Here is a 27325-nt window from a genome sequence, read left to right as displayed (position 1 = left end):
TACCAGGTATGCAAGGCTGGTTTAATATCAGAAAAACCATTAATGTAATCCATCACATAAATAAAACAAAAGACAAACACCACATGATCTTATCAATTGATGCAGAAAAGGCATTTGACAAAGTCCAACACCCATTTATGATAAAAACTCTTAGCAAAATAGGAATTGAAGGAAAATTCCTCAACATAATAAAGGGCATCTATGCAAAGCCAACAGCCAATATCACTCTAAATGGAGAGAACCTGAAAGCATTTCCCTTGAGAACGGGAACCAGACAAGGATGCCCTTTATCACCGCTCTTATTCAACATCGTGTTGGAAGTCTTAGCCAGGGCAATTAGGCTAGACAAAGAAATAAAAGGTATCCGGATTGGCAAGGAAGAAGTAAAGTTATCACTATTTGCAGATGACATGATTATATACACAGAAAACCCTAAGGAATCCTCCAGAAAACTACTGAAACTAATAGAAGAGTTTGGCAGAGTCTCAGGTTATAAAATAAACATACAAAATCACTTGGATTCCTCTACATCAACAAAAAGAACACCGAAGAGGAAATAACCAAATCAATACCATTCACAGTAGCCCCCAAGAAGATAAGATACTTAGGAATAAATCTTACCAAGGATGTAAAAGACCTATACAAAGAAAACTACAAAACTCTACTACAAGAAATTCAAAAGGACATACTTAAGTGGAAAAACATACCCTGCTCATGGATAGGAAGACTTAACATAGTAAAAATGTCTATTCTACCAAAAGCCATCTATACATTTAACGCACTTCCGATCCAAATTCCAATGTCATATTTTAAGGGGATAGAGAAACAAATCACCAATTTCATATGGAAGGGAAAGAAGCCCCGGATAAGCAAAGCACTACTGAAAAAGAAGAAGAAAGTGGGAGGCCTCACCTTACCTGACTTCAGAACCTATTATACAGCCACAGTAGTCAAAACAGCCTGGTATTGGTACAACAACAGACACATAGACCAATGGAACAGAATTGAGAACCCAGACATAGATCCATCCACGTATGAGCAGCTGATATTTGACAAAGGACCAGTGTCAATTAACTGGGGAAAAGATAGCCTTTTTAACAAATGGTGCTGGCATAACTGGATATCCATTTGCAAAAAAATGAAACAGGACCCATACCTCACACCATGCACAAAAACTAACTCCAAGTGGATCAAAGACCTAAACATAAAGACTAAAACGATAAAGATCATGGAAGAAAAAATTGGGACAACCCTAGGAGCCCTAATACAAGGTATAAACAGAATACAAAACATTACCAAAAATGATGAAGAAAAACCCGATAACTGGGAGCACCTAAAAATCAAACACCTATGCTCATCTAAAGACTTCTCCAAAAGAGTAAAAAGACCACCTACAGACTGGGAAAGTATTTTCAGCTATGACATCTCCTACCAGCGCCTGATCTCTAAAATCTACATGATTCTGTCAAAACTCAACCACAAAAAGACAAACAACCCAATCAAGAAGTGGGCAAAGGATATGAACACACATTTCACTAAAGAAGATATTCAGGCAGCCAACAGATACATGAGAAAATGCTCTCGATCATTAGCCATTAGAGAAATGCAAATTAAAACTACGATGAGATTCCATCTCACACCAGCAAGGCTGGCATTAATCCAAAAAACACAAAATAATAAATGTTGGAGAGGCTGCGGAGAGATTGGAACTCTCATACACTGCTGGTGGGAATGTAAAATGGTACAACCACTTTGGAAATCTATCTGGCGTTATCTTAAACAGTTAGAAATAGAACTACCATACAACCCAGAAATCCCACTCCTAGGAATATACCCTAAAGATACAAGAGCCTTCATACAAACAGATACATGCACACCCATGTTTATTGCAGCTCTGTTTACAATAGCAAAAAGTTGGAAGCAACCACGGTGTCCATCAACGGATGAATGGGTAAATAAATCGTGGTATATTCACACAATGGAATACTACGCATCGATAAAGAACAGTGACGAATCTCTGAAACATTTCATAACATGGAGGAACCTGGAAGGCATTATGCTGAGCGAAATGAGTCAGAGGCAAAAGGACAAATATTGTATAAGACCACTATTATAAGATCTTGAGAAATAGTAAACCTGAGAAGAACACATACTTTTGTGGTTACGAGGGGGGGAGGGAGGGAGGGTGGGAGAGGGTTTTTTATTGATTAATCAGTAGATAAGAACTGCTTTAGGTGAAGGGAAAGACAACACTCAATACATGGGAGGTCAGCTCAATTGGACTGGACCAAAAGCAAAGAAGTTTCCGGGATAAAATGAATGCTTCAAAGGTCAGGGGAGCAAGTGCGGGGGTCTGGGGAACATGGTTTGTGGGGACTTCTAAGTCAATTGGCAAAATAATTCTATTATGAAATCATTCTGCATCCCACTTTGAAATGTGGCGTCTGGGGTCTTAAAAGCTAACAAGCGGCCATCTAAGATGCAGCAATTGGTCTCAACCCACCTGGAGCAAAGGAAAATGAAGAACACCAAAGCCACACGACAACTAAGAGCCCAAGAGACAGAAAGGGCCACATAAACCAGAGACCTACATCATCCTGAGACCAGAAGAACTAGTTGGTGCCCGGCCACAATCGATGACTGCCCTGACAGGGAGCACAGCAGAGGACCCCTGAGGGAGCAGGAGATCAGTGGGATACAGACCCCAAATTCTCATAAAAAGACCAAACTTAATGGTCTGACTGAGACTGGAGGAATCCCGGCGGCCATGCTCCCCAGACCTTCAGTTGACACAGGACAGGAACCATCCCCGAAGACAACTCATCAGAAATGAAAGGGACTGGTCAGCGGGTGGGAGAGAGACGCTGATGAAGAGTGAGCTAATTATATCAGGTGGACACTTGAGATTGTGTTGGCAACTCTTGTCTGGAGGGGGGATGGGAGGATAGAGAGAGAGGGAAGCCGGCAAAATTGTCAAGAAAGGAGAGACTGAAAGGGCTGACTCAAGAGGGGGAGAGCAAGTGGGAGTAGGGAGTGAGATGTATGTAAACTTATATGTGACAGACTGATTGGATTTGTAAACGTTCACTTGAAGCTTAATAAAAGTTATTAAATAAAAAAGCAAAAAAATATATACATATATTTCTCTCTCAATAATGCTTGACTTTTGCTGCTGTATCTCCAGCATCTGGCAAAGTGTCTGGTATATAATAGGGATTTAACAAACATTGCTGAATGAATGAATGGCCTTGCTTGAATAAGACAATATGCTTGAAACAGACTCAAACAAAATATCTAATTTCACAGCCAAGCATTTTGTACTTCTAACAGTTCCAAATTCATTGTGAAGCCCTCAGACCGTAAGAGTAAAGGTGTATAAACATGTTTGAAATATTTCAAAAATAACATTCTCATTATGTGCAAGTGAATAAATGATAATGAATGAATGAATGAACACGATCTGAAAGATGGAAGAGAGAATTACATAATTGTACAGATTTTTCCTGGTTAGATTTCCCAGAAGGCTCTGGGAACTTTTTTACCCAGTGGCTCGTGGCATAACTTGTGCTTCTGAAGAAAGGGGAATAGTGGTGCCCCTAAGCCCCTGGAATTTCTGCTCAACTTTGAGACTTTGCCAACCATTTGGCCCTGATCACTTGCCACTAAGAAGTTGTCTTGGTTTCCTAGTGCTGCTATAGCAAAAGACCACAAAGTGGGGGGGCTTTAAAGAACAGAAATTCATTTTCTCACAGTTCTGGAGGCTAAAAGTCTAAATCAGGGTCTCAACCATGTTGATTCCCTCTGTGGACCTCTCTCCTAGTTTTTGGTGTCTATGGAAGTCCTTGGTGTTCCTTTGCTGTGTATACATGTATCTGCCTCCATTGTCACATGGCATCTCCTCCTGTGTGTATTTCTCTCAGTGTCTGCTCTGCCCTTTTTATAAGACACCACTCAGAAGGGGTGATGTTTAGGACCCACCCCACTCTGGTGTGACCTCACTAATATAACAAAAGAAAATCCTATTTCCAGATAGGGTCATATTTACAAGTACAAGGGTTAGGACTTCAACATATATTTTTGTTGTTGTTGTTGTTAGGTGCCATCATGTTGGTTCTGACTCATAGCGACCCTATGAACAACAGAACAAAACAGTGCTCGGTCCTACACCACCCTCACAGTCATTGCTAGCCATAGCAGAAGGGTTTCTCACTCTGCAGCCATCACTCAAGATACAACAAAAATACAAAGAGAGGACTTTGTATTCCCAAAAGGCTTATTACTTGTAGGTTGGTACTATGATTAAACCCTTTGTTCAATGAGGATAATGAGGCTTAGGCCTGGGATCACATGGCTCTTATGTGGCAAAGTCAGAATTTACACTCATGTCTCTTTGACTCCAGGATCCCTGCTGCTAATCATTGAGCCATCCTAATGATAAAGTTCTGCCCAGGGATACAAAATCCTGTTTCTGCATATCTATTGTGTCTTGGTTCAAATAGATAATGCCTTTTAGCTGCTAACTGATGGGTTCAAAGCTCAAGTCTACCGAGAGGCACCTCAGAAGAAAGGCCTGGTGATCTACTTCCAAAACACCAGCCTTTGAAAACTCTATGGAACCCAGTTATACTCTGACACACATGGGGTCGCCAGAAGCCCGAGTCAACTTGACAGCAACTGGTTTTATTGTCTCTTATAGCTCTAGCACAATGCTGTTGACTAGAAATATAATGCAAGCAACTTATGTACTATTAAATATTCCAGTAGCCACATGGAAAAAAAGAAACAAGTGAAACTAATCTTAATAATGTATTATAAATATATAATAATATATATATTAAAAATTGCCATCTCAACATGTAATTAATATAAAAAGTTGTTAATGAGGTATTTTACATTCATTTTTTTTTGTACTAAGCCTTTGAAATCCAGTGTGTATTTTTCATTTATAGAGCATCTCAGTTTGCACTAGCCTCATTTCAAATGCACAATACCCACATGTGGCTAGTGGCCACCGTACTAGACAGTGCAGCTCTAGAAGTTCTAAGCAAGTATCAGAAGGCTGAGGTCTAGTCCAGATTCTGCAACCCACTGATGACATCTGTTTAGGGAATGGCAATGGATTGAAAATGCCGTGAAAATTATCCAAATATTCTAAATCATCTTCTCAGGTGAAACACTGCAACAATGACAAATAATAGAATTTGATCTTCAATTGACCTATTCTGTTGAAAAACTGAATGATACAAAGTTATAATATATTTAAAAGAAATATTAGAATGGAGCTTTTAGGGAAAATGCATCAGATTTGTGGACTTAGCATATCAGGGCAATATTAAGCCAAGTCTCCACATTGTGGAATTAGTTTAAATATGAATGTTTGCAACATTTGGAGCTCACTGCTCAGAATAGGATTGAAATCATTATGAAACAAAAGATTTGGAAAGTCTTCAGCAACTTGAAGGGATTAATCAGATAACTTGTACAGCTGGGGTTTCTGTGTATCAAATTTACAGAGATGAGTTCACTTTCTGAAGTGAATTACCTATGGGGTAATAAAATCGGGAGGATTATCATACTAGTGAAATGCGCCTCCAACATTTCCTTTACTTCTTCCATGCCATAGCAACAAGGCACAAATTCAAATTTACCCCAATCTCCGGTAGTCTACTTTTAAGTTACTTACTTATAAAAGAATTAAATGATTTTTTGTGTTGTTTGCTCTTAGTTCTGTTAAAGAAAAGATGGAAACTTATTCTAGCCACCATTTTGTGGCTTTAAGTGTCCACCATTTTGGTTTTGTCCACTATTCTAGATGCCTGTCAGCAATTATGTGCCAAACTATTTTAGAAGTGTTGCCTTCTCCTCACCCCTCACCCTCATCCCTGGGTCACAAAAGGGCCGGGGCTCTTAAGCCTTATCTTCAGGGCATTAGTAAATTTGTGCAGGGGGTTAGTAGGTTTGTCTCCATTGCTCAACCAAGTGTTCTTTTTTCTTTTTCTTTTTCTGAATATTTTATTGTGTTTTCAGTGAAAGTTTACACCCCAAATTCACTTCCCATTTAACAATTACTATTACACATACTGTTCAAAGACATTGGTTACATTAATTCTCATTAATACCCTTCTGGATGTTTTGCTTCCAATAATCTGGTTTCTTTGTTCCCTTACACTTTCATCTTTGCTTTAGAGTAATTGTTGACCATTTGGTCTTATATACATGATTTTTTAAAGGTGTAAAGTACTTACTGGTAATATTCTTTATTTTATGAGCCAATCTGTTATTTAGCTAAAAAGTGCCCTCAGAGGGTAGTTTTGGTTCAAGGTTTATTGGGTATTCCAGGTTGTTAGTCTCTGGGAGTCCGCCCTTATTGTATGAGATGGACTGCACAAAGCACTGTGGGTCTAGAACAAAGTGTAGGAATACAGTCCTTTTCCCTCAGGGATCTTATGATCTCATTGGGGAAGAACCATAAAAATAAAAAATAACTAACTAACCTTCTCTGGCTCCTCTAAGACTGGCTAAGATGCCCTCCTATGTGCTTCTATGGCACCTCTACCAACCCCCACCCTATCACTAAGCACACTGTTTTGTCATTGCTTGCTTACTGGTCAGTATCACCCATATAATTCTAATGCAGACAAGTTTTGTCTTTTGTGTTAACTGTTAAATATCCAGTACCTAGCCTACAGTAGGAACCCTGGTGGCATAGTGGTTAAGAGCTCGTCTGCTAACCAAAAGGTCAGCAGTTCAAATCCACCAGCCACTCCTTAGAAATCCTATGAGGTGGTTCTACTCTGTCCTATAGGGTTGCTATGAATCAGGATCAACTCGACGACAATGAGCTTGGTTTGGTTAGCCTCAGGTAGGTGGTCAATAAATATTTCTTGAATGTATAACTGATATGAGTAATGCAGATAATTAGCGCTACAGAAGTTCTGAGGCTGAGGAGACTAGAAAAGTTCATCACACAGAGCTGGGACTTGAGCTGAATTTTAAAAGGTTGGCAGGACGTAGGAGACAGAATCTGGAAGGTGGAGAGCCTGGTAGGAAGCCATTCCATGTAGGAAGAAAGGCAAGAGCAAGGGAACGGGCTAGGCAGATCCAGGGGTGAAGGTGTAGAGATTGCCCATGGGAATGCAATGATGCAGAAGTTCAAGAGAAGTAGATTAGATATGTTCATATTTATCCTTTTCTCCCATGTCTACATATGGAAGGTTCTATTTCTAGAGTCAATGCCTTTTCTATTTAGTGTGAAGGGAACATGAATAGCAGGCAAATTTCTCCTCCCTATTTTATCATTTAATTTCTATATCCTCCATGAATATGTAAACACACAAATAAATTTACACATTCTAATAAACTATTACATTTATTATACAGTATGAAGAGTTGCCAGGAAACCAGTTGTCAAGCAAAGCTATATTTTGAAGAGTGGGAGGTGTATAATTATCTTTAAATACTTTCCCTGGATAGTAATTACCCCCACCCCCACCCCAGCCCAGATCCATGTGACTCCCATGAGTGGTTATGCTCAGGAACAGCACAGTTTAATGGGATGCCATCCTGTCTATCAAAAGCACTCCTTCAGGGGTTTGCAGAGAATAGTTCCAGACCCACCTGACAGGCCTGACCATGGAGCATCAGCATCCACTACCCCAAACTTGGGGAAATCAAGTTCTCCATATTAAACTGACTCCAAGCCAGTTCCTTCATACTGTAAAAGAAAGCAACATTGATTACGTTGAACTCTGAATAACAATTTCTATAACATGAAATTTATGTATTTAAAACATATTCTTTGCAACTACAATATAAGCTATTTACAATCAAATATGAGATTATCCTGAAAACTCACTTTTCAGAGGAAAAAAAAAAGGTCTCTGCAATATTAATAATCACAATAACAGGAAAGAAGCAGATTCCTGTCCTGGCAAGATAAGACCCCTCAGTGCCAAAATCTGGCACAGTCCGGAGGTTGTTTCTTACTAAGGATCACCGGGACTTGTCTCATTGCTCTGCCCCACTCCCCACCCTTCCCCATCCTCTCTTTTATCCAGGGTGGTCTGGAGGGTGAAACATCCCAAAGGGAGTTTGGAAACCATAATTTTCTGTCCCAGGGGTATTTCTTCTCTTTGTAGTGAATTCCCCAAGTAGCAGGGGCCAGATAAGAATACTACCCAGATTAATCCTCTCCTTCCCTCCACGCTCTGGAAGCCGAAAACTAAGTTCTCTCAGCACTTCTGAGGGAAAATCTACTCTTCTTTTACAGACCCCTCACTTATAACAGATTTTAGCAAAGAATTGGTAACAGGGTTTTCCACAGAGTGTATGTAGAAAAATGACAAAGTAGGAATATGGATGAGATCAAGCTATCCCAAAGAGCAAATTAGGTGGCGGGTGGAGGAATCCATAACAGCAGAGGTCTACATCCCTGGAAACTCAGAATACTAGTTGTCCCCAGCATCCTGGAGGTCCTTAGGTGATGCAAACTACTAGGTTTACACTCGGCTACTAATCTAGAGATTAGTGGTTCAGACCCACTCAGTGGCACCACAGAAGAAAGGCCTGGTGATCTGCTTCCATAAAGATAACAGCTGAGAAAACCGTACGGAGCCACTGTACTTTGTAATACATGGGGTTGCCATGAGTCAGAATTGACTCAATAGCAAGGGGTTTGGTTTTGATAGCGTCCTGGCATTGGTGATGTTTACAGGTTCTTCCACTCTGGAAGGAGAGGGTAACGCTGACTGGCAGAACATATAACACATACAACTAGCCCTGTGCCCACTATGAGCCACACTGTGTATGGGTGCACATGCCCCAGGGACTGTGAGTTGGCATGCCACACACAGGACCACATTTTCACACAAGTGAAGACTGTTGCTCCACCAAATAACCCTGCAGAGGAAATGACTCTGAACAATCTTGTGATCGACTCTGACCAGAAGATTGGAGATACAGACTCGTGCTGTGGACTCTGATTTAGAACATGGGACCCTAAAGTAGAAAGCCAATCTTCATAAGCTTTCACCCTTTTTTAAAACCATAACCTGCAATAAGAAATACATTTTGTATCCTGACCCAGTATACACACACACACACACACACACTCACCTGAAACAAAAGTTTTATTTAAAAATGAGAACAATGCTTTTCCTTGCTACGTGTTGTGCGCTCTGATGTTTTCAACTCTGTTCTGTTTTCTTCTCTTCTTTTTCTTTCAGGGCCAGTCATGACCTACTAGATAGATTTCACAACCCCACTAATTGGTTGCGGTGTGAGGTTTGAAAAACCCTGCTCTGAGGCAGATCCTGTAGGCTTATTTAGAGGAGTGTCTGTCTAGACTGGGGAGATTTCATGAAAAGGAGGTTACTTATTGAAGAGGACAGATATTCATAGACTACTGCTTTGTTTCTCCTCCTGCCTTCTTTGCTACCCAGATGGAAACTCCATCTTCAACCGCCTGGGGAATAGATCTACAAACCTGACTTGTACCACCTCAAACACATTTCCAAAGCTAATCTACCCCCTGTCTCCACATGGCTGACCTCCCTGCCCAGAGCACTGCCTCTCCTCCTCTGTCCCTATCTTTGTTAAAGGTGCCACTCTTCCAAGACACCCAGCTAGAAATTCCGGCAGTTTATTCCATACCTTTCTCCATCGTCCTCCACATCCAGTCACAGATCAAAGTACTACCGACGCTGCTTCCAAAACTACTCCCAACTCAGTTTTCTCTTTTCCATTAGTCAAGCTACTGCCTTCATCACCTCTAACTTAGAGGACTTGGAGAACGTTTCTCATACTATCCCTGATCCATCCAGAAATTGACAGAGTGGTTGTTGTTGGTTGTTTTGTTTTTCTAAAACCAAATCCAATCATGCTGTTCCCCCTCTCACAGTCCTTAGCATGGCGCTCTGCAGTCTGCCTCTAGAACACCTCTCCAACATTAACTTCCTTCTCTCCTTTGACAGTGTGGGCATGTATTAAACGGGTGGTCAACTGACTCATCATATATAACTACGTGTGTTCTCGGTATCAAGAGGATGAAATTAGCGGCAAGCTATAAAACCCCTCCACCAAAGAATCATAGCGTCCTGGGAGATCATCCAACTTAATGGTTCTCAACCATTAGAATCACCTGTTAAGCTTTAAAAAATACCAATGACTAAGCCCCACTCCGAAAGAATGGATTTAATTGGTTTCAGAGCAGGGCCTGAGTATTGGTGGGTTGTTTGTTTTTTAAAGCTTCCTTAGGTAATTCTATGTACAATCAGGTTTGAGACTCACTGACGAAGGTTCCAAACTAAGAGACCATGGGATCATTAGATGGACCATGGATGAGTTTAGGGGACCATGTAGTGTATGAACGTGTATGTAAAGGTGCGTGTCTGGATCGATGTTTCCATTTTTCTAAACAAAAGGTCTAAATATTCGTCAGATTCTTAAAAGATTCTGTAACCCTGTAGAAGCAACACCTCTGATCCAGATTAACCCTTACACTTTACGGCTGAGACAGCGTGGAGTAAAGGGCAAGAGAGCGGGCTGGGTAAAAAACCACTGTGTGATTATTGATCAAGTTGCTCAACCTCTCTGGACTTAGTCTTCTGTACAAAATCAGTATAATAACTGCTCTGTGGAGTTATTTAAAGCATTAGGGAAAAGACACAAGAAGTGTCTAATACGGTGGCTGGTATGTATGAGGTTCCGAAAATGGTGACCATTACCAGTCCTATAACTACCACCACCACTATTACTAACAATACTCTTATTACTGAAAATAAAAGTGTTTCCCACTTATTGAGCACCTTCAACTTTATGCCAGAGACATTATATGATATTTTTAATCCCCACACAACCCCATGAGTTTGGAGCTATCCCTATTTCACAGAATGGAAAAGAATGGAAGCTTAGAGAATTTCAGGGACATGTCCAAGGCCACACAACTAACTGTAAGTGTCAGAGGCAAGTTCAATGAATGGGAAGCCTGCTCCTCGCCACTGGCCTGCAGTACTCTAGTAAATAAGGCCCAGATCAGTCACAGGGTGGAAGGAAGTCACTGTGATGCGTTTCAAGTTGGAAGAAATCTGACTTTTCACAGCTACCTCCCATCCTTCTCTCCTTGCCCCCTTTCTAGCCGCTACTGGCGCCGGTGGAATCGGTTCTGCAGAAGAAAGTGTCGTGCCGCAGTCAAGTCTAATATTTTCTACTGGCTTGTGATTTTCCTGGTATTCCTGAACACACTCACCATTGCTTCAGAGCATTACAACCAGCCCCACTGGCTCACGGAAGTCCAAGGTAAGAGTTGGCCCCTGGCTCTGTCCCAGTTTACTCTTGCTAAGATAGGCTTGAACCCCAGGGAGGGAATAACCACAGGCAGAAGGTGGATGGGGGAGCACCCAATAGCCGTGGCTCTTGGCAGGAGCTATGCTGGAGACATCAGGGGCCTGGCAGCTCCCAAGCCCAACGCTAGCATGCACATCCTCGTTGTAAACGGACTTGGTTCACCTGGCTGGGCCCACACCACCTGCTTTCCCCAATGGTCACTGTGGGGTCCAGGTGACCAGAACATGAGCCACAGCCTGTTGGTCTCTATCAGACCCTTGGCTGCTGACTTTCCAGTATGGACTTTCAGTATCTCAGGTGGACTTGCCCAGAACATCTGAGGATGAGGTGAGCAGAGAGGCAGGGAAGATGAAAATAAATAGCAGCCTGAGGACAAGGAACTGTCCTCAATGGCTAGTTGGTGCCTTTACCCTTCCCTGGGCTGCTAGAAGGGGAACCCACTAGAGTCTCAGTGTATCTCCTAGGAGTCCGGCAGACATGGCCCTGTACTCTGGGGCTGTGTTCCAGCATCCTGAGAGACAATTGGGTCTAGCAGTGAAGAGATCAAACTTAGACAACTTGGCCTCCACTTGGGGCTGCTTGGTTTGGGCATATTACTGACCTCTCTGAACCTTACTTCTCAGCCCTGAAAAATGGACGTGATACTAATAGTGCCTACCTCACCCAACTGATGTGAGGAGTAAAGAAAACAAGGCATTGGAAAGCATCGAGTGCAAACAGTGAATGCACTCAATTGCTAACTGGAAGGTTGACAACTCAAGCCTACCAGTGACACCTTAAAAGAAAGGCCTGGCAATCTATACAAAAAATTAGCCATTGAAAACCCTGTGGAGCACAGATCTACTCTGACACACATGGGGCCGCTATAAGTCGGAGTCAGCTCATTGGCAACTGGTTACTGGTTAAATGTTCAATAAATGTTTCTTATGATTATAATGGAAACCCTGGTGGAGTACTGGTTAAGAGCTACAGCTGCTAACCAGAAGGTTGGCAGTTCCAATCCACCGGGGGCTCCTTGGAAACTGTATGGGGCAGTTTTACTCTGTCCTATAGGGTCACTATGTGTTTGAATCTACTCGATGGCAACGGGTTTTTTTTTTTTTTGGTTTTATGATTATAATTCCATATCCTTACTTTGCTCTGTCTAGGAGTGGGCGGGAGAGGTGTCATGGGTGGGAGCAGTTTGGGTTTTTCTTTTCCCCCAGTGGTGATAACTATTGTGTTTTCTTTCTCCTCCTCCTTCTTCACCCTCCTCTCATGTCCTTGCTTGCACCCCGCCCCTCTCCTGAACCTGCCAGACACTGCCAATAAGGCATTGCTGGCCCTTTTCACTGCGGAGATGCTCCTGAAGATGTACAGTCTGGGCCTGCAGGCCTATTTTGTGTCCCTCTTCAATCGCTTCGATTGCTTCATTGTGTGCGGGGGCATCCTGGAGACCATCCTGGTGGAGACCAAGATCATGTCCCCCTTGGGCATCTCTGTGCTGAGATGTGTCCGGCTGCTGAGGATATTTAAAATCACAAGGTACTTGGCCCCTCATTTCCTTAGAGAGATGGGACCAGAGAGAAGTTCTTCCTGAGGATGAGGGAGGTGGCAAGACCTGGGTGGGTAGAGCGGTTGCCATTTCTTGAAGAGTCTGTCCTCAGCTCAGTGGAGGGGAGTTTTTATTCATTTTAGATGAGGTCTCTTTAGAAACGTCCCCAGGTGGCACAAGCTCTTTTCACCTAGCTGCTAATGTAAGGATTGGCTGTTCAAATTCACCCAGTGGTACAATGGAAGAAAGGCCTGGCGATCTGCTTCTATAAAGATTACAGCCAAGAAAACCCCATGGAGCAGTTCTACTCTGTAACACATGGAGTCGTCATGAATCGGAATCGACTCGATGCTAGCGAGTTTTTTTGAGCATCTTTTAGAAATTCCTTGGGCTGCTAGCATCAAAGACTCAACTTAGTGGCTTAAGCAGAGGGATTTATTCTGTCATGGGAAAGGAGTGCACCGGTTGGCAGCCCAGGTGGCCTCAAGAAAGCTCAGGGACCCACCAGCCCTAGTGCTGACTTTTATCCCCAAGGTCACAAGATAGTTTCTGGAGATTGAGCCATCGTGTTCGAATTAGCGGCAGGAAGAAGGAAAAGGGTAAGGGGCATAAGAGGTACCTACCCACCCTGACGGAGCCAGCCCCTTTACAGAGCTCTCCCAGAAATCTCACCCAAAGGCTTCTGATATGTCTTCTTGGCCTCCCCTAGCTGGTAGGGGTGAGAAATGTAGTCTCTTAGCTGAGCACATTGCTACCACAAATGAACTCAAGATTCCTTAACTGGAGAAGAAGGATAACGGCTATTGCACCACAGATGGCTTTCATTCCTCCATCCACACTTTCACCCCCTCTCCATCTGCCTGTCTATCCACCCACCCAAAGATTGCAATCTCCCTAACTTCCCAGGTAAAGCATGATTCTCACAAAGAGGACAGGCCAGGGGAGAGGGAGTGAAGCGAGCTCTGAGATAATGATTTTCAATTGCATTGTGACTCATCTGGAATTGTGAAATCAATTTATTGGATCACAACCATTTTTTTAAGCAGTTTTATTGAGATATAATTTACATACCATGCAGTTCATCCTTTTAAAGTGTACAATCCAATGCCTTCTTTGGATATTTACAGAGTTTTACAACCATCACCACAATCTAATTTTAGAACATTTCCCTCACCCCAAAAAGAAACTCCATATCTACTCTCCATTTCCTCCGGCCCTAAACCCACTGTCGCCGTCAAGTCGATTCTGACTCATAGTGACCCTATATAGAACAGAGTAGAACTGCACCAAAGGGTTTCCCAGGAGCAGCTGGTGGATTTGAACTGCCAGCCTTTTGGTTAGCAGCCAAATGCTTAACCACAGTGCCACCAGAGCTCCAAACCTTAATTTACTTACTCTCTCTATAGATTTGCCCGTTGTGGACATTTCATATAAATAGAATCGTATAATATGTGGTCTTTTGTGACTGACTTTTTTCACTTAGCATAATGTTTTCAAAGTTCCTCCACATTGTAGAACTTAATTTCTCTTTCTGGCCGAGTAGTAGTCCAGCATTTGGATATACCACACTTGGTTTATCCATTCATCAGTTGGTGGACATTTGGTTTGTTTCTACTTTTTGGCTACTGTGAATAGTGCTTCTGTGAATATTCATGTACAAGTTTTTGTACGGATGTATGTTTCATTTCTCTTGGATATATACCTATGAGTAGCATTTCTGGGTCACATGCTAACTTTATATTTAACGTCTTGCGGAATTGTCAAATTGTTTTCCAAGGTAGCTGCACCATTTGACATTCCCTCTAGCAATATATAAGGGTTCCAATTTCTGCACATCCTCACAACCGTCATTTTTAATGGAAGAATAAAATAGAACAGAAAAACATCAGAGGGTCTTGCATGAACATAAACATTGTTTCATCAAAATCTTTAAGATATATATGTGTGTGCATCTGTGTGCATATCTGAGTTGCAGTGTAATATGTATTTCTTACTGCGGGCTGTGGTCAAATAAAGCTTGTCCCTAGAAAGGCCTATCAGAAACACCTGAGGGGAGTTTTTCCAACTTGGTATAAGTCCCCTCCCATTAAGAATCTCTGCTTTGGTAGCCTGATTTGATAACAGGAGCATTGAAACCATCTATTGGATTGTGTCAGAAAAAAAAAAAAAGAGGGCGGAAGTAGGATCAGTATCCTGTGTACAAGGACCTGGAGCTAAACTCATCATGCTCAGTGTTTTTCTGACCTGGGCTCAGTGAGTCACCAGGGACCTGTGAAGCATCCCTAGGTGTTCTCTTTGCAATTCTCTCAGCAACCACCCTGTGCACACATGCTGCTATGAAGTTGTTGAGGATCAAGAAAGGCAGATTTCCAAAGTGTTCGATTCAGTGCCAAGCACAGGAAGCGCTCAGTAACAAGAAGCTTGTATTATTCTATTTATTACTATTGTTATCATCATCATTATTAGGAGAAGGAAGATGGAGAAAAGCACTAATAGTGGTCTACACACTCACACTTCCTTTTATTTATTGACCCACCCCGCCATATCTACTGTGTCAAGCCCTGAGAGAAAAAAGGTGGATGGCATAAACTGAACCCAGGAGAAACTCACAGTCTGGCTGGGGAGATGGACTTGGTGCACATGAAAAGATTAAAGGAAAATCTAAGTCAGAGTATAATGAGTTGGCAAAACGTAGACGGGAAAAATACCTGCTATGGGAAATTGGGAATAGGAGAGAGTCCCTGGGAAAGGTTTAATATCGAAAGAGGGACTTGAAGGTACACAGAATTTAAATTCACAAGTTTAACACTCTTGAGCCACACCCCTCCTCCTCCTAAAAAAGAAAGAGCTCTTTCTGAATGTTCTGAATATCTTGACATTACGGAAAATCCTTGGTTTAGAAGAAGAGTAGTAGAAATACTAGCAACAGTAATCGTTAACATGCATCAGTGCTTACTCTGTACCAGGTGATGAGATCCCATTGCCTCCATGTATTCATTCAGTGTATCTATACAATCGCCTGTAAGGGAGGGTTGGGAATAGATTACCATTATTATCCTCATTTGTCAGATGAGAAAACTGAGGCTTAGCGAGTCAAGTCACTTGCCCAAGGGCACACAAGCTGGCCAGAGGTAACGCTGCGATTAAATGGCAGGTCTGTCTGACTGCCAGTCCTGTGCCCCCAATCATTCCAATTAACTGCCTTATTGATGGGCCAAACTGTCTTGTTGACTTATGTCCCTGAGACAGGACTTTAAGGATTTTTATATACTGAATCTTCTTGTTAGATAATTGCTGATTCTACTTGCTCCTCCTGGTAAAAGCTATTTTTAACTTGGAATTTTCAGTGCCTCTTAAATAATTCTCAAAAGCTCATGTGTTTTGGTTTTTTTTTTTTTTTTTAGATTTCTATAGAAAAGAAATCTTGTTCCCAAACATTGTCATAGCATCTTGAAGATTCAACATTTGTTCTATTTTTAATCACCAATTTATTCCTAATCTAAAACTACTGCCAAGAAACCATCTTTTAAAAATCTATTAGAGAGCTTCTAATAGTCCCTCCACAAAAAAGGATTAGTAGTATTTTCAGATCTCTGTAAAGCCTATAAACAGAATAATTTCATTATCTAATTGGAAGTTACTTTAGCAAAGGACATCCTGTTCCTGTTTTCAAGTCTCCAAACCCTCTAGAGACTCATAGTGCTGGGGAATCCCATGCTTTCTCTGAACTTTGTCTCTAAGCTCTGGACTTGTGGGCATAGTACACTCCAGTGACCAAGAAAATGGCTAAAGTATGGGCTCAGGCTGAACATCATGGCCCCTTAAACTGGGCTTTGATTGGGTCATCTATGCGTGGTCCTGCTATCTAGACATGTGTATTTCTCCCTCTTCTTTTAAAATCTCTTCAAGAATAATACTTTGCCATGCCTCAGCACTGGTATGTTGGAGAAATGTTTTTTAGAATGTGGTCTAAACCAGTGGTTGTGATTCTCAAACTTAAGTTCGAGCTCATTCAGGGAACTCATTAAGGGCCCTAGAGATTTTGGCACAACCCCTGGAGGGTTCCATGCTTGTGGTCTAATGACCTCACTTTGAGTAACACTAACCTAATTTCCTGCTGCTGTCCTTTGACCACTCTCTTGTCTTAAAATATGGTCCTTCATATGTAATTGGAAAACTTGATTCTACCTCTCTATTCTCTATACGGGAGTCCTTAACCATGTCAAAATTGTACTTTTGGTAGTTCTTAACTGAGAAAGTACACAATGATAAAGCACTCCAATGAATTCAGCAAAGCTTTTCAACTAACTTGAATGTCATTGATTCCTACACATCTGTATACATTGGTAATATCTGTATACGTTTGACAAGGGTTAGTGTACATGCAAAACAGGCTGTTTATATAGTCTACTATAATGCTTGATGTACTGTGGATTCCTGGATCCCTTCCTATAATTCCAAACTTCCCTTCCCCTACCCAGGGCTCATGGTCCAAGAGTTGGGAACACTGATCTAGACCACTGGGTCTCAACCATGACGTCTTGATACATTGGTATGTCCACAGCAGTTGTACTATATATAGCAAGTAATTTGTTATTGGTGCAGTGGTTGAGCAGCTCTGCTGGTAACCGCAGGGTCAGCAATTTGAACCCACCAGCCACTCCTTGCGAGAAAGATGTGGCAGTCTGCTTCTGTAAATATTACAGGCTTGGAAACCCTATGGGGCCATTCTACCCAGTCCTGCAGTGTCACTATGAATTGTAATTGACTTAACAGCAACAGGGTTTTTTGAGGTTTTTTAAGAACTAAAATACAAAAGTTTGCGAATGATGTACTTTTTTAAAAATAAATAAAAATTAATTCAGGATTGTCCTCATAACACCATCACTGTTCATCACTTGCATTCCCGAATACTTTGATGAAGGGCAAGAACAGGGTGGGGTTACAACTCATACATGCTGCCTGGAGGGAGCCGAGGTCTCTGGTGTATCATTGTGATGAAAATGAACTATTAGCACGCTTAGGTTCCCCATTACATGTGTGTGTTTGGCAAAGTCTGGGAATGCCTAAGAGAGTATATTATGTCTGTGAATATCATCCATCCTATGTATCTCATGAAAAAAAGACGGAACTGGGAACCCTGCACAGGACCATATGTTGATTACTGAGTGCTCGTAGTGCTGTGGCACTATGGCGTGGGGACTTATAAAATAGGGGAGACAAGATTCTTACCTCAGTGAGAATAGCCTGCACATGGCCAAAATCTCTGTCATCTTTGGGTGAATTACCCATGACAGTGGGCCTTCCAGCCAGCCACACGATGGATTGAGTTCTTTCTCCTGCTTTAAGGCTTAAAACAAAAAAACAAAAACAAACCCATTGCCGTTGAGTAGAATTCTGACTCACAGAATCCCCATAGGACAGAGTAGAACTGCCCGCATAGGGTTTCCAAGGCTGTAAATCTTTACGGAAGCAGACTGGGCATCTTTCTCCCATGGAGCAGCTGGTGGGTTTGAGCCATCAACCTTTTGGTTAGCAGGTGAGCACTTAACCGCTGCACCACTAGGACTCCTTTTGAGGCCCTAAATGTTGCTAAGATTCAATATCTGTTTTGTCTGTGGTTTGTCTGATGTATCATTCTGTGGGGAGGAAGAAGGGCTTCAGTTAGATTAAATCTGGAAATGATTCCAATTTACTAACTGCATCTAATTTTTTATACAGTTGGTTTTTAAGTGTACCAAAATCCCTCCAACCCTTGCTATTTTCGCTCTTAAGCCTGATTCAATCTTCTTTTCTTCTCCTACTGCTTCCCCCTCTGCAGCTTCCCTCCCTGGCCCTGAAATGTTAGATTGGGCTGACTCAGCACACACAGATTTAGTGGTGAATCATGACGACATATGGGCCTCCATAATGTCCCAGGATGAGAGCCTTTTGCCTATCTTCCCAGTTCAGAATGTCGTCATTTCCTGCTAGAGCCTGGCCATGAGCATCAGATCCATTCCCACACCTTCCCACTCACCCCCACCCCCACCTTCTAAGCCTCCTCTCTTCTCAGGACTCCGCGGGGACTCTAAGCTCCTTAGGGGCCATTATTAAAGAGGTATATTTGGCCTTTTCCCAGTTCCCAGGCCAGGGTCTCTGGAGAAGGCGGCTCAGACTTAAGAATGTACGTATTGGCTGTCAGCATGAAGGGCAGGAGGGGGCTGACCAGGGTGGGGCCTAACTGGTATCTCCTATTGGGGATTAGAAGATACAGGTAAGGGTGACCTGAATGTGCTTTCCCCAGTCGTGACTTGTCTGTGGTGCAGGGGCTAAATGGGGGTAACTCTGTGGTCCAGAAGCTCAGAGGAGCACCCTCCTAAGGTCTCAACCCCATGCCAAGGTCAAGGCCAGACCTTCTTGCCAGCTTGATCAGGTTGCATTCCTCCACACAGGTTCTGTTCTCAATGTGACCAAGCCTGTTAATGCAAACAGTTAAGAAAAGACGTTTGAACAGGTTTTCCAAGAAGTGATTCTAAACTGAAACACATAAAATGTGGTTCCCAGCACCGCTGGAATGGAGGGGACAGTAGTAGAGCCAGCTACCAGTAGGAGGTAAACCCTGTAGATTTGGCCTTGGGTGCCAGGCTATCCCATACTCTGACCAGAATAGTCCAGGATCTTCTGTTCAGGTCCTCTTGGTTCAGCATATGCCACACGAATCTCTCCAAGCTCTGTTTTGTCTAAGGGACCAGTGTCCACCTTTACTAGTCCTTGAACATCCACCCCTGGTGTCCATGTGGCAGGCCTTACATGTTAAATGAGTTCTAGCTGCTTCCCCAGGTTCTCTCCCATGGCTCCCATTCCTCCTCACCTCACTCCCTCCCACTCCCTTGGGAATGGTATACCGAAGCCCCACACCACACAGATTTACTGCACGAAATTGGCTTTACAAATGCTCTCCCAACAATAGATCACTGCTGCCAAAACGAGGAATTTTTTTACCCCTGCAGGATGAGAACAGTTGGGACAGGTATAAATTTAGTTATGACCCTCTCTGGGACAGAGAGGAGGTAGAGTGGAGCATTCGCAAAGCACCCGAAAGCTATTGGTCCTGTTGTTTGAAGATCATTTATTTATAGCAAGCTCAACATTCGGCTCTATACCTAGAATGTAAAGGACCCAGCCCTAAGCTATTTGAAGCAAAAAGTTCACAGGATGAAAGTTCCAATTCAAGGAAGGCTTGGGTCACTTTCTATTGTAGAAGAATTCCGCCAATCCCCAAACCCAGAGACAGACCTATAGAAGGAAAAACGAATGGAGATAAAAGTCTCCCCAAACAGGTAGGGGTTTAAAGGAGGAGAGGCAGAGGGAAAAGGTAACAAATGAAGCAGGGTCAGCAAGAAAGAGACTTTAAAGGAAGACTGGGGAGGGAGAAGAAGAAAGGAGGGGAGAGAATTTATGTAACAAAGAAATGGATCCAGTAAAAAGCCCTCAAATGATCCATACTTGAAAGAGAAAACAATGGGCCAGAGTGGGTGGGTCTGGGTGGGCAAAGACATATGCTTTGGAGGAATGATTCAGATCCTCAGGAGAACTGAAAAGAGAAGGTCGATCCCAAGGATGAGTGTAACAGGGGCATGCGTGAGGCTGGGGGAGGTGAGTCTTCAAAGCTGGGCATGTGCCAGCTCAGGAGAGCTGTGGACCCCTTGATGTTGTTAGCTGCCATCCAGTCGGCCCCCTACTCATAACCACCCCATGCACAATGGAGTGAACCACAGCCTGGCCCTGTGCCATCTGCCTGATCAGTGGGGGATCGCACCATTGTGATCTATAGGGTTTTCATTGGCAAATTTTCAGAAGTAGCTTGCCAGGCCTTTCTTCCTAGTCCATCTTAGTCTAGAAGTTCTGCTGAAACTGTTCGGCATCATAGCAGCACATAAGCCACTGCTGACGGATGGGTGGTGGCGGTGCATGAGGTGCATTGGCTGGGAATCAAACCAGGCCTCCTGCATGGAAGGCAACAATTCTACCACTGAACCACCAGTGGCAAATCCCCTGATACTGACCGCACCTTCTGAGTGTATGGGCATGTGTATGCACTGTGCTTAGAAGGAAATGCTTAGTTTTCCTGTTTCTCTACAAAGTCCATGACCAAAAGACAGAAAGTCGTATGTTCTGCTGCTGCCTATTTTTCTCCAGTGCTTTCTTTTTTTGGTGCGTGAGTGTGTGCTTCATATTCGTAAGCACTTGGGATGAAAGCCTCAGTTGATTGCTAATATGCCATTAACCCCTCTAGTTTGCCATCAGCTAACCTGTCTTAAAAGGCAATGATTCTAGGACATGAGACCATTTCCCATCTTCAGGCCAATGCAGGTAATAGCCATCGAGAATCAGATTGGCATTAAAGAGGATAGAATCTGAGCATCCTCAGTGCTGCCAGCCATTCCACTTAAATTATATTCCACGTCACCCTGCCCACATCAAAGGCTGCCTGCTGGGCCCCTACAAATGCCATCTATATCAAATATAATGAAGCCCCCACCCCGTACCTGCCATCAGCCAAGGCATGCCAAGCTCAGAATCCAGCTCCTGTCCCTGAACCCTATTAGTGTTCTCTGCCACAGTGCCATTTCAGCAATCCTTTTGTCTCTGTCTTGTAGAGAGTATATAAAACATGTCCAATCATTTGCACATTAGGGATGGGCAGCCTTCTGTTCAGCAAGCTGGGCACCCTCATGGTGCCAGGCCACTGGCACTAGCTCTGCTCCTTTAATCCTGCTCCAAATGATCGGAAAGTACAGGTGGCAGGCCAGCCACGGGGCAGAACTTCACCTTGCCCGTGTTAAGTGAGAAGCAACAGGTTGAAGACAAACAGCATAAACAACCATGATCTCCATTTTCTTAACTGTGTTCTTAGTCAAAGTGCAGGGCCTTTTCAGCCCAGATGTGTTTCATGTGGAGGATGACTGGTGCCAGTGTACCCAGCTTAAACAAAGGCTCAAGCCTGGGACCATTGGCATTAAGCCAGCAGGATGAGAGTTCTTCCCTCAGGAAGACTTGGGTTCGCAGTGCTCTTTTGGAAGGCCTACCCCCAAGGGTCTCAAAGCCATCACAACCCTGTAGGGCAAACTGGTATGTGTTAGTTGGCGCGTGGCCTGCCAATGGAACAAGATATTTAAAGTCAAAACTCTCAGAAACTGCACCCATGGATTTAGGGAAGCTGTGGGAATAGAAATAATATGGAGGAGGTTCAGATAGCCGCTCCTCACTGTTGGACAAAGTATGTTTGACTTGGGTGTGTGCAGGAGAGGTTCAAGCCCCGCCACCCCTGCTCCCATCTCACAACACACACAAACACAGAAATGTCTGGGTAACCCCTGTCTCTTTCCCTTTCTCCCAATATAATCAATGCATCACATTTGTAATAAGATTTATTTATTCATTCATCAAAATATTCATTTATCAGCTGCTTTGGGCCAGGCACTATTCTGAGCACAAAGGATGTAACAGTGAACAAAAGTAATGAAGCCCTTGCTCTCGTGGACCTTAGGTTCTGGTGGAGGGAAAAAGAAAATAAACAATATATACATATATATATGTCAGGTAGGGGACAGTAGTATAAACAAGTAGGGTAAGGGACTAGAGAGTGGGGCTATCTTACATAGTGTGGCCAGAGGAGACTGCTCTGGCATGTGGCATGTGAGCAGGGACCTGGAGGAAGTAAAGGAGGGAGCCACACAGATTTCAGGGGAAAGCCCTGCAGATAGCAAGAACAGCAAGAACCAAGGCAGAAGTGGTTTGGAAGCTGGATGAGCAGTGAGGAGGCCAGCGTCGCTGCAGTAAGTGATGGTGGAAAAAGTAGGGATCAAATTTCCTAGGGCCTGTTGGGCTACTCCCAGGAGGACAGTAAGCAATAGGGGGGCTTTAAGCAAAGTTGCCGCCACCTTCCTGTGCATTTGTCCCACTGTGGTGGCTTGTATGTTGCTGTGATGCTGGAAGCTATGCCACTAGTATTTCAATGCCAGCAGGGTCACCCATGCTGCACAGGTTTCAGTGGCACTTCCAGACTAAGACAGACTAGGAAGAAAGGCCTGAGTATCTACTTCTGAAGATGAGCCAATGAAAACCTTATGGATCAAACAGAATATTGTCTGATATAGTGCTTTAAAATGGGCCCCTGTCTTAGTTATCTAGTGCTGCTATAACATAAATACCACAAGTAGATGGCTTTAACAAACATAAATTTATTTTCTCACAGTTTAGGAGGCTAGAAGTCTAAATTCAGGGTGCCAGGTCTAGGGGAATGCTTTCCCTCTCTCTGTCGGTTCTGGGGGAAGGTCTGTGTCTCTTCAGAGCTTCTGCTCCTGGGCAGTCTTCATGTGCTTGGCATCTTTCTGCTGACTTGTTTAATCTCTTTTATATCTCAAAAGAGATTGACTGGAGATAGACCCTAATCCTGCCTCATTTACATAACAAACAGAGCCTTATCCTCATTAACATAACCTAATCCTGCCTCGTTAACAAAACAAACACAACCCATTCACAAACAGGATTATAACCACAGGTGGAGGTTAGGATTTACAACATGTATTTTAGGGGACACAATTCAATCCACAACAGCCCCCTAATGCTGGAAGGCACTCAAAATACACAGCGGCCACAACAATGGACTACCACATACCAACAACCATGAAGATGACGCAGAAGCAGGACCAGGTGACGGCTCTTTCTGTTATACGTGGGGTCACCATGATTCACAGCCAATTCAATGACAACAACAACACAGCAGAGTTGAGGCTTGATGTGACTGAAATATTTTAACAGGACCCCTCCCACTGCTGTGTGGAGAATAGCTGTAGGGAGCAAGGGATGAAGCAAGACGACTAGTTAGGAGGCTTTTGCAGAAATCTGAATGAGAGATGCTGGTGGATTGGACTAGGTGATAGAGGTAGTGGAAAAGAGATCAAATTTGGGATTTGTTTTTAAGGTAGAGGCACAAGATTTGCTGATGTGAGGTGTGAAATCAAGAAATGAAGGATGATTCCAAGGATTTGTGCGTGAGCTGAAAACTGCAGTTACCATTTACTAAGGAAGATGATGGAGTTCTGTCACACCACAAATCTTGATGTTATGAACCACCATTCTATTGACTAAGAAAAGTTCAGACTTTAGGATATTCTTTAAGGAAGGGAAGATGGGACCGTGGGGTCGGCGTGGGAAAAGAGTTCTCACTTTTAATCAAATGCTGGCCTGTTGCTGATCCCTCTTATACCCACTCCACTCAGAATGCCTCTAGATTATTCAGTATCTGCCATTTTTCATGTCCCAGCTTTCCAGCAGAGTTCTCCTCCGATGGAAGACTTAATTTGTTTCTCTAGAACCCCAGGCACTCCAAGGGGGCTCCTAGCCAGGAAATGTTCCTCCCACATCACCTTCCCCTTCTGCCTCCTAATCTGGTCCACTCTGCCAAACTTCTTTCCCATTCATGGTGATTTTCCCTCTGGAGTCTGCGGGGAGCTTCCTTGTCTGTCTCCCTTGGGCATGGCTGTCAGGCTGTCTGAACCTCAGCTATAAGCCTGGTTTGAGTTACTTTTCTCCTGTCTACGTGCCTTATGAAAATCAAGGCTCTAACCTTCCCTGACCATTAAGGATTTTCCAGAATATTCCATGACAGTTGAACACACAGAGGATCTCTAGGGGGCCCTGTGGCTTCAATCCAGCATGCAAACACTGTCCCTTCTGATCCAGCCAGAAATTCTCGTTGTAATTATGCTCTAAAGTCATTGATTCCTAAATAGCAGTTGACTGAAAGTATTGGACTGGCTGCAGAAGAATTACCCAAGCCCCAGGGCCAGAGATGATGATTTCAGGATTCCAGGATGGGACCTGGGAGTCAGTATTTAGAAAATAACAAGGCTCAGCTGGTTTTGGTCACCAGGCAGGTTTGGGAACACTGCTTTACATATAAGAGGGGAGAGTGCTATGTCTCCAGAGAGGTCCTATTACTTCTCAGTTTATAATTGCAGGACAATTACTACAACCTCTAGGCTACTGGGGTGCCAAGCAGTCTGTCACACATACTGGGTTGTGCAGAATTTATTTGACTACAAAGGAGGGGAGGGTGGAGGGGAAAAAATTTCTTGGTCTCCGTCCCCAAGAACTCAGAGCCTATTTATTGAGACAAGGCCATCACGCCTAAGAGCATTTATAGCACCGACACAAATAAATGTGCATTAGTATTCTGCCAACAAAGGGGATGTGACTGGCAGGCAAAATAGAGGTGGGGAAAGGCTGAATTTGGGAAGCAGAAAGGAGCATTAAAAGCTCCAGGTTGGGAAGAAGTTCATGTTTACATCCGAACTATTGACCTACCTGCTTCTGACAATAAGAAACCGTTCTCTGGAGGGAAGTGCCTGGGTTGGGGGTGCAGCTGCAGGCTGTCATGGAGGTGGTTAGCATGCTGCTCACTTAGGAAGCAAAACCAATTCGCTGTATAGGTAATGAGCTGGGAATTTCTTAAGTAGAGGGGATCAAAATTCTGACCTGGAAGGCAGGCCAACCAGGGTAGAGCTATAAGGAAATGGAGATTGTTCTGGTCTTGCACTTGCTCCAGTTTGGGGCCATATGCCTTTTGCTAAGGAGCCCTGGTGGCACAACAGTTAAGCACTCGCTGCTAATTGAAAGGTTGTCAGTCTGAACCTACCCAGCCACTCTGCAGGAGAAAAGACCAGGTGATCTACTCCTGTAAAGATTACAGCCTAGAAAACCCTATGGAGTAATTCTACTCTGTCACATGGGGTTGCTATGAGTCGGAATTGACTCAATGGCACACAACAACGCCTTTTGCTACGATCCATTTCCTTATCCCAAACTGACCATTTCACAGATGCCCAAGCTAAATCCAGTAGCCATAAGTAGGTACCCCACACACATATACTTTTCCAAGAGAAAGGGATTTTCCATGGGCTTTATAGTAAAGGGGGGAAACCCTGGTGGTGTAGTGGTTAAGTGCTACGGCTGCTAACCAAAAGGGTCGGCAGTTCGAATCCACCAGGCGCTCCTTGGAAACTCTATGGGGCAGTTCTACTCTGCCCTATAGGGTCACTATGAGTCGGAATCGACTCGACTGCGGTGGGGTTTTTAGTAAGGGGTTGCTATAAGTTGGAATCGACTCGATGGCACTGGGTTTGGTTTTTTGTTTTTTTTATAGTAAAGGGCCTTTGTATTGGTGGTGCAAATGGTTTGCACGTGACTACTGACCTAAAATATTGGTGGTTTGAACCCAACCAGCACTGCCATGGAAGAAAGGCCTGACATTCTGCTTCTGTAAAGATTGTAACGAAGAAAACCCTATGGAGCAGTTCTACTCTGTAACACACACAGTCACCATGAGTAGGAATTGACTCAACAACAGGTTTGGGGTTTTTTTGGTGTTAACAGTGAAGGAGGCTCAGTGACTATAAGGAGAGTATGTCTCTGATCAAGGCAGAGCTCCCTATCCCACTCACGGGAGAGCTGTTCCCAGTGGGGGTGATGGGTTTTCTATAATCCAGGATTTCCCAAGCTTTCCTGGTTATAAGAGTTCTATGGGATGCTACAGAGATCGCATGATAGAATTTTGCAAGACCGACTTCTTCATTGCAAATACCCTTTTTCAACAACATAAACGGTGACTATACAGTTGGACCTCACTGGATGGAAAACACAGGAATCAGATTGACTGCATCCATGGAAAGAGACAATGGAAAAGCTCAGTATCATCAGTCAGTACAAGGCCAGAGGTCTACTGGGGAACAGACCAACTTGCTCATATGCAAGTTCAAGTTGAAGCTGAAGAAAACTAAAACACATCCACGAGAGCCAAAATATGACCTTGAGTATATCCCACCTGAATTAGGAGACTGTCTCTAGAATAGATGTGATGCATTGAACACTAATGACCAAAGAGCAGATGAGTTGTGGGAAGACATCAAGAACATCTTACATAAAGAAAGAAAAATGTCATTAGAAAGACAGGAAAGAAAAAAAAAACTGAAGTGGATGTCAGAAGAGACTCTGAAAGTTGCTCTTAAGTGAAGAGTAGCTAAAGTGAAAGGAAGAAATGGTGAAGTCAAAGAGCTTAACAGAAGATTTCAAAGGGCAGCACAAGAAGACAAAGTAAAATATTTTAATGAAATATGCAAATACCTGGAGTTAGAAAACCAAATGGGAAGAACATTTACAGCATTTCTCAAGCTGAAAGAACTGAAGAAAAATTTCAAGCCTCAGGTTGCAATTTTGAAGGATTCTATGGGCAAAATATTGAATATTAAAGCAGATAGAAGAAATACACAAAGTCGCTGTACCAAAAAGAATTGGTTAACATTCAGCCATTTCAGGAGGTAGCATATGATTGTCATGGATTGAATTATGGCCCCCCAAAAACGTGTGTGTCAACTTAGTTAGGCCATGATTCCCAGTATTCTG

General features: G+C 43.2%; 1 protein-coding gene across 12 annotated transcripts in view; it reads left to right on the top strand.

Moving 5' to 3' along the window:
* The window catches only part of CACNA1C (calcium voltage-gated channel subunit alpha1 C), an 896734-nt gene that overhangs the window by 726831 nt on the left and 142578 nt on the right, over positions 1-27325 (top strand). For all 12 annotated transcript variants that reach the window (XM_049885094.1, XM_049885093.1, XM_049885097.1 and 9 more), the window contains 2 exons: positions 11135-11295; positions 12642-12867. In XM_049885094.1, coding sequence (XP_049741051.1) covers positions 11135-11295; positions 12642-12867 — 387 coding nt within the window. The remainder of the gene's footprint in view (positions 1-11134; positions 11296-12641; positions 12868-27325) is intronic.

The sequence above is a fragment of the Elephas maximus genome, chromosome 4 (genome assembly GCF_024166365.1).
Source record: "Elephas maximus indicus isolate mEleMax1 chromosome 4, mEleMax1 primary haplotype, whole genome shotgun sequence".
Taxonomy (NCBI): domain Eukaryota; kingdom Metazoa; phylum Chordata; class Mammalia; order Proboscidea; family Elephantidae; genus Elephas; species Elephas maximus.
The sequence above is the reverse complement of the archived record's forward strand: the minus strand, read 5'-3'. Positions and strand labels throughout refer to the sequence as shown.